Source organism: Elephantulus edwardii, unplaced genomic scaffold (genome assembly GCF_000299155.1).
Source record: "Elephantulus edwardii isolate Elephantulus edwardi_28Jun2011 unplaced genomic scaffold, EleEdw1.0 scaffold00103, whole genome shotgun sequence".
In the NCBI taxonomy this organism is placed as follows: Eukaryota; Metazoa; Chordata; class Mammalia; order Macroscelidea; family Macroscelididae; genus Elephantulus; species Elephantulus edwardii.
This window is the reverse complement of record NW_006399853.1, coordinates 7,626,600-7,635,189: the sequence shown is the minus strand read 5'-3', so window position 1 is coordinate 7,635,189 and position 8,590 is coordinate 7,626,600. Positions and strand designations below refer to the sequence as shown.

General features: G+C 39.9%; 1 protein-coding gene across 1 annotated transcript in view; it reads left to right on the top strand.

Annotated features, from left to right (window-relative positions):
• STARD6 (StAR-related lipid transfer (START) domain containing 6) overlaps positions 1-7,076 on the top strand; it is a 19,459-nt gene extending 12,383 nt beyond the window's left edge. The window contains exons 4-6 of the mRNA XM_006891757.1: positions 1,537-1,654; positions 5,033-5,126; positions 6,887-7,076. Coding sequence (XP_006891819.1) covers positions 1,537-1,654; positions 5,033-5,126; positions 6,887-7,076 — 402 coding nt within the window. The remainder of the gene's footprint in view (positions 1-1,536; positions 1,655-5,032; positions 5,127-6,886) is intronic.
• The last annotated feature ends 1,514 nt before the right edge of the window (positions 7,077-8,590 follow it).

The window sequence follows — 8,590 nt, the reverse complement described above, 5'->3', positions numbered from 1 at the left end:
CCCACTAGCCTCTGGCTGGTCTGCAGAGTTCACAGAAGCCAGCTGGCTGGCTCGTTTTGGGTGGGAACCCAAGAGAGCTCGGCCAATTTCCCCACCTGTCCACCTGTGGGCACGCCCTTAGGTGCTCTCCTAGATAATCAGCCCCAGTAAACACAGATAAGATCCTACCGGCCTTTCTCCTGCCAGGTTAGTTCCTCAACAGCTCCCCTGATAGCTCCTAGCTCCGGGTGATGTCTGGATCCAAGGTGGTGCCCCGAGGTCACAGGGCTGTGGTGGGGGTTGAGATGCGTGGTTGTGGAGCTGCAAGGGGGGTGGGGGAAGGGGAGGAAAGCAAGGGAATAGGGGACAAGGAGCGCAGGGGTTGGACACTATCACCAAGAGGTGGGGACGGGGCTTGTGCGCTGCTGGGGGTTTATGCAGCAGCCAGTTGTATCTTCTTTTGTTAAACTGATTATAGGATGAGAGGGGAGAAATACTGTCAAAAAATCCAGGAAGGGGTGTGTGTGTGTGTGTGTGTGTGTGTGTGTACACATGCATGTATATAGGAAGGGGTGTGTGTGTGTGTGTGTGTGTGTGTACACATGCATGTATATGCACATACACAAACACGCAAAATCCTCTTGGTGTTAGAACATTGCCATTTGACAAACATTAGTCATTGCAAATAAAACTCAAACATTTAACTGTTTTATTTGCTTATGTGACACTAGCAAACCCCACTGGTATTTCAAGGATTTCTACTATTGCTTATGGAAAGAACACTGGACTTGGAGTAAAATAACTTGAAGACATATTCAGAGAGATATTGTGATTTATTCATGAACCAAAGCCAATACGTTTAAAAAAACTAGAACTTGAACATGGTCTCTATTCCAAAACAGTAGTCAAATAGAAAAAGAATTCTTTTCCCTCTCTATGGTTGCAGTATTTATCTCTCAAAAGATAATTTTTTTAAAAAAAACAGCAACAAAACCAAAACTCATTGTCTTGTTAGAAGTACATCCACGGTAAATCTCACAAGAGGAGATCGCCCATCTTTTTCCTGTGAAGCAGATGATGGATTGGTTAAAGGGAGGACTGCGTTTGAGTTAGCAGTGCAGCTGCCTGCGGGCTTTCTTGCATTTATCTCTTCTTGTTGTTGTTATGTGATTGTGGCAAATCAATTCATTTCCTAGGATGTAATACCTAGTCAGTGTGGACTGATACAGCCATGGGCTGGGAATAAGGATTCTCCGATTCCAGTTCTGCAATTCTCTCTCGTCGTGAATGTGGATTCATCTGTTAGGTCTTGCTTTTTGTGCCTAAAAATTAGCACAGATCATCTCAAGACTCCTTTTTAAATTTCCTATATGCATAGTTATCAATTAGATTCTTAACTCTTCAACATTGTAGCTATCAATTAGATTCTTAACACTTAAACATTATGCTTTTTTTTTGCAAGTAGAGGATAACCTTGTACAATAAAATTTGGTTGGGAGTGGGGCAGAATCAACAGGGAGAAATGAACTTTTGTAACCTTTGTTTTGATTGGTGCAGGACACGTACGTATGTCACACCATTACACAAAGCTTTGCCATGGGCTCCATTTCCCCCAGAGACTTCGTTGACGTGGTCCACATCAAGCGCTATGAAGGCAACAGAGTGATCATCAGTTGTAAGTGGAACCATTTTGTTCACATTTTGAAATTACTTTGTGACTAATAAGGTTCCTTTAATTGACAGTTTGGAAGAAACTATATTTCAATTGTTTTTATGTTTTTATTTAATCAGGGGGCCCAACAAAGCAACAAGTCTGATGTTTCTTGCAACTCCAGAGGTGTCATTTACATCATGCTGTTATTGTTGAGTGCCGTCGAGTCGTAGGCGACTCATAGTGACCCTATGATCAAAAGTCCTCAACACTTGTGTGATTTTCATCTTTTCTCCAGGTTCATAGGGTTTCTGGAGGCAAGCTATTTATGGAAGTGGATGCCACTCCTGCTTCCAAGCTTGTTTTAATCGGGATGTGCCACCCAACACTGTCCACCATGGGTAACCATTATCGCATTTGACACATCAGTGCCACAGTGTTCAGCTTCACAACCACAAGTTACCACTGTACAGCAAGTGGACACACCAGGGCTATATGACCTAGAAGAATGTTTGAACAAAAACAATGAAAAACAGGCCTGAGGGTCGTGGATTAGAAGTCACCCACCTTTGGCTTGGTAGCATCACTTTCTCTCCGCTAGGTCAACTGATCTCTATGTTGGTGTTATTGTTGTTAAGTGCCGTCTGGTCATAGGCGACTCACTGCGACCCTATGAATGAAAGTCCTCAACACTTGTGTGACTTGCATCTTTTCTCCAGGTTCATAGGGTTTCCAGAGGCAAGTTATTACGGAAGTGGATGCCACTCCTGCTTCCAACATTTAGATCGCACCAATCTTAATAAGAATCATAAGAAAATATTAACAATAATGGGGGTCTGGTGGTGGCTTAGTAGTACAGAGTTGTGCTGCCAACCCAACTCCACCAACTATTCCGTGGGAGAAAGACGGGCAGTCAACGCCCATGTGGTTTACAGCTGCTGAAAACCTGCTGGAGGGTCAGCTGTGAGTTGCTTCTGACTCCACAGTCCACAACTATCAGATTCTGGAATTTCCTGGATTTGGAAAACATACACCCTCGATCACTGAGTATAGAAAGACAACACTTGTAGGCTAACACGTCACTGCATTGTTGTTGTTATTATGTACTGTTGAACTGGAACCGACCCATAGCTGACCCTCTGGTTGGTTTTCAGAAGGAGTTAATCGTACAGGAGGAGACTGCCCGTCCTTCTCCTGTAGAGCAGCTGCTGGATTCGAACTGCACACCTTCATTATTGCAGCTTCTTGCCACCAGCGCTGGGCCAACATGTCTCTATTCACATTCTAAAATTTCAAAGGAACAAAACCAATTTTTTCATAATATAATGTTTTCATTTCTTTGAATGAGCATAGCCAGTAACTATAACTATAACTACTGATATTTCTACTAGATGGATTTTCATATAAATATGATCATAGAATTTCCTTTAAAAACTGGAGTTCCTAATATATTTCAAGTCCTTGTCACAATGTGTCACTCTGTAAAATAAGCAAATGTGTGACCCTTTCCTAATTTGCATTATTTGAAACATAACAGCTCTGACCATAACAATCTCTGGACTCAGACACCTGAAGAAAGTTCATAGTGAAGGGACTTTGGTAGGACTTTGGCATAAAAACTCCCTGTACAAATACCTAGAGGTGGAGGACTCCTGAACAAATATCTAGAGGTGGAGGCAATTAATTGTATTAATTATTATTTTCTAGCAAAGTTTCAGGTCCTCTGACATGTTGGTAATACTCCTACAGAGTCCAGATGAAGTCAGAGTTTTCCTAATACATTCCAGCTCCAGTTCGGTCTGTTTCACAGCAGGCCACTTGGAGTCCCTATTCCCAACAGTCTATGAAGATGTTTTTAAAGGGAGGGAATAGAAAAAGTTATTCGCTACCTACAACACAAAATATAGATAGTATCATAGGCCTGTTATCTTCCATCTTTTGAAAGTAAACTGTTTGTATATTATTAGTAATCAGAGAAGGTAAAAATACAACAAAGTAAAAGGTTAAAATCACTGTTCCAGTAATTAGCCACTCAGTACACAAATCATGACTGAATTTGCTGCAAATAATTTCCTTTAAATGTATCTTTGATGAAGATGGAGTCCTCTTCATTTTTTTTTCCAACTTTACTTTGTATCCTACTACCCCACCTACCTTATAGTGAATGCATTATTATTCGCTAATGAGAATGTTGACACTCGTAGATGTTAAGCAGTTAAATTAATGAGTAATGGATACCTGAAGCAGAATGAAATCTTAGGTATTTTCTAATTTTCCAAAATCTCTGATACTTACCACCCAAAATGTCTCACAAAATACCCAATCTGATGGTGGAAAACACAGCTGTTTTTAAAATAAGATAAATATAATTTCCACTTTCAAACACAGACCAAAAAAAAAAAGTTAACATCACACTCTCAGGACCATGTTGTCACGCAGAATAACAGCTTCTGTGAAGAAGATGCAGATCAACTAGTGGAAAATGAGAAACTAATTCAATCACATTTGTCTCTAAGCAACCATTTAACATTGTATTCCCCCAAAGAATCGATAGCTTATTTTGCAATTACACAGGGAACAAACTCCATCTTCTCTGACAAGAGCAGAACTCAGTTGAACAAAATGAAAAGATACATACATACGTATATATGTATATTGAACCATTTTGTTCACATTTTGAAATTACTTTAAAATAACTAATGATGTTCCTTTAATTCACAGTTTGGAAGATATGATATTTCAATTATTTTTATGTTTTTATTTAATCAACTTTATATATATATTAGAATGGTAGGTAATATATAAACTTAAGAATCAAAATCCTTCTCTTCTACATTCACGTGCAATACAGGTATTATATCACGTAGTTCCGTAAGCAAGTGTTACCATTTTCCCCCCATTATATTTTGAAGTTAAAGAGTTGGCAGAAAGGGGGAAGTTCATTTTAAATTTTCTTATTTCTATTTGACAAAACATATAACTACTTTAAATACTTTTGAGAAAGGTAACAAAATTCTATAACCCCACTATCCAAAAAGATGTCATTGTCTTTCTAATTCCTTCTTTTGCTTGCTTAAAATCACAGCAGATAGTTAAATGGCCCTTTAAGTTTTTCCTTTACAAGAAAAGGTAGCTGTATCTTTAGAAATACCAGAATAGAAAAAAAAAAACCTTGAGAGAGCACTAGAACCTACTGGCATTTTCTAATTTTTTTTTCCTTGAATGCATGTTCCTATGCACAGCCATGCATGGACATGTATAAAAGCAGTGCTTATGCTGACAAGAAGTAAGTTAAATGTCGACTGGTTAGCAGTATGCTAGAGGAGAAACAGGTTTTCACTGTAGTAGGTTAGGAAAAGTTCATCGTAGAAAAGTTCATCGGAACTTCTTTTAATCACTTAGCCAACAGTGTGGAATTTCCAGGCTGTCCTCCATCTTCAGCTTATATCCGTGGTTACAACTATCCTTGTGGTTATGTCTGTACACCTCTGCGAGAGTAAGTATTATTTGCATTTACTTATTTTAAAATTTTTCTAGTTCAAGTTTTACATGTTCCCACTAAACTATTCCTGGCTCACTGAAGCACACTCCAGCATTTTCTGGCAAGAGGGAAGCCTGCCCTTAAATGCAATTTTTAAAACTGTTTTAATAGTTATTTACATGTTTGTATAATGCATAGGTAATATGCATTATACAATGACTGATAGGTAATAAAAGATTTGAAAACATAAATCTATTTTACTAGGATGAAATGTAAGAGGAAAAGAATAAAGACTTTAGGGAAGTCTACTCTTTTCATTTTTATAGCTAGAAATGAAGGAAACTTGTAAAGAGTAGAGTTTCAACCTCTTGGAGGCTTTCTGAGTTACGTACCAAGAATTACATCTTGGTGTAATAGGAATTATAAGAATTATATGAAGAAAATGACAATCTTCATTGGGGGCCAATAGACAACATCATGATAATTGGAGAAAAGCTTGAAGCTGTCAATAATTCCATCATACTTGAATCCACAATTAATATTCTTGGTACCAGCAATCAAGAAATCAAAAGACATATCACATTGTGGAAATCTGCTGTTGGGGCCTCTCCAAAGTGTTAAAGGACATCAGTTTAGAGACTGAGACATCCTTGGTTCAAGCCATGTCTTTTGGATTCCTTGCTCTGCATCTGTTGGACAGTGACTGTGGATGACATTAGAAGCACTGATGCCTTTGAGTTGTGGTGTTTAAGAACAGCACTGACTATGCCACGGACTGCCAAAGAAACACACACGTTCCTAGAGAACGTGTGACCAGGGTGCTCTTTGGAAGCAAGGAGGGTGAAGCTTCATCCCACATACTTTGAGCATATTTGTTAGGGGTGACCAGTCCTTAGAGAAGAATATCATGTTTGGAAAGGTGGAGAGGCAGCATAGAAGACGACCCTCAACAAGAGAGATTGACACAGAAACTGTCACAATGGGCTCAAGTAGATGGGAGATGGGGTGGACGGCACAGGACAGCACCAGGTTCCGATCTGTCGTTCATAAGTTCACTACGAGGCACAACTGGCTCGACAGGACATAACAATTCTGTTGTCAAAAGTTTTTAATAATGCACAACGACTCACGTAGATCTTTCCATTTTGTTCGAAGTATGAAAGACATGGCTAGAACAAAGAGAGTTTTCCCCCTCCCTCTGTCATTAGTAATTTACTTTTTCATCCCAAAAGATCAGATTTACTCATTGATACTTCAAAGGTTTTTCTATGCTAGGCATATTTAAAAAAAAAAAATCCCCAAGAAGGAAAATTCTTCCCCAAACTGAAAATCACTTTAAAACACAGTCTGATAGGGGAGCTCTGGTGGCCTAGTGGCAAGAAGCTGCAACTACAATCCCAGAGGTGCACGGTTCGAATCCACCAGATGCTCTGCCGGGGAAGGAGGGACAATCTCCTCCTGTACCAGTCAGATCTGATTTGACGGTACACGCACACAAAAATAAAAAAATAATAAAAAATAAGAAAAAACCCAAAAAACACAGTCTGACTACTTAACATTCTTAATGTTTTTATGTAAAATTTTTCTAAGGATGTGTTTACAAATCACTCTTTTTTACCTCCCTCCATCCTTTGTCCAGCTATTACCCCACGACATGTACAATGAAGAGCACAGATTTTTAGTTAGATGAGAATCTTGCTCCCCATAAATCTGTAAATTCAATAGGTAAATGTGAGAATTCTTTATCAATTTTTAACTCTTTTCTTTGCCTCCAGGAGCCCAGCATATTCTAAACTAATGATGTTTGTCCAGACAGACATGAAAGGAAAACTGTCTCCATCAATAATTGAAGCGACTATGCCCTCCAATTTAATAAGCTTCATAATCAACGCAAAAGATGGGATAAAGGCATTTAGATATTCAAACAATCACAAGAGTCTTACATCATTCGTAAATAAGAAATGAAGCCATTCTATAAAATCATGTTCAGCACTGACCACAGTTTCCAATGTGCATAAATGCTGCTAAACCATTCTAAGCAATATTGTTGTACACATTACTGAAGGTACTTTGTAAAAATATGAGCTGTGCAAAATGACAACAATAAATATAGTTTTCAATCCCAGATGAGAATGTTGCTAACTAGCAATTGTCATTGATACACTTGGTATCTTTCGCTTTTTTTCCCATTTAACATGTTCTGAATAAAATAAGAAAGCTGATATAGTCTGAAGTATTAATTAAAGATTAAAAAATAGATTTAGATTGTTTTTCCACTTCACTTACTGCTTAAGCTGAGAACTATAAGCAACGCAAATGCAAAATACAGAAAGAATTCAGCCAGAATACTTGACTAATGACATGTAAAATTTAAAACAAAGGAAGTCATGCACTGACTTCTGGGTCTGGCTAGGATGTGAAAGCTCTCAACCCTCCCAAGTGCTTCCTCTTACAACCAGACACCCTGCAACATAACACAACAAACATGCGCACACAGGAAGTCTCCAGGGCGTCGGGGACAAAGGTGGCAAACTGCCGAGAGACTTGGGACTCATTAGAGCAGTGAGGTGTGTCCCCCGTCTCCCCTAGCTCCTGCACAGAGCAGTACAAAACACTTCCACCTGGAATTATCCACAGGCACAGACTACCACGCCTCCCAAAACGAGTGGGGGGAAAAAGCCAATTCCCTCCATTTTCATCTAAACAAAACTCCCATTCTCTTCTAAGCATAGGATGACAAAATTAGCTATTTAATAGAAATATGTTTGGGCAATATCTCCTGTGCCAATCAAACATAAATCTCAGTGTTCCCCACTCCCTGTGCTTTCTGGAGGGGAGAACAGGGAGATGATCTACTCTACACCCCATGTTGATAGAAGCCTTTGGAAGCACTCTGGAACTCGCAGCCGGTCATGGTGGTGAGCTGAGGAGGGAGTTACTTCCACCTTCTACCAGCAAAAGCATCTGGTTTCCTTGCCAGGTGGTGCAGGCTGCCCAAGTGGGGAGTTGACCTCTCATTCCCCACCTGGCAAGGCAAATGGTGATGCTCTCACTTCCCTGCTGGGGGAGAGTCAGTGAGGCCCAGGGGCAAGAGGAACATACCCTCTTGTAGCATTTGTTACAGCAAAATTGTTACAGTCGTGGAGCTCCATTTGGACATATATCTAGGCAAAGCTATTCCTTAGAAAGGGACATCGCTGGGAGCTCTGGTGGCCTAGTGGCAAGAAACTGCACTGCAATCCCAGAGATGGTGCGGTTCAAATCCACCATATACTCTGCTGGAGAAGGAAGGACAATCTCCTCCTGTACCAGTCAGATCCCATTTGGTGGTACACACACTAAAAAGAAAAAGAAAGGGAAATCATGCTTGGAAAGATGGTCAGTGCAGGAGAGGAAGACTCCCAATGGGATGGACTGACATGATGACTTCAGCAATGCGCTGAGTGTGTCAGAGATGAAGAGGATGGCACAGGACAGGG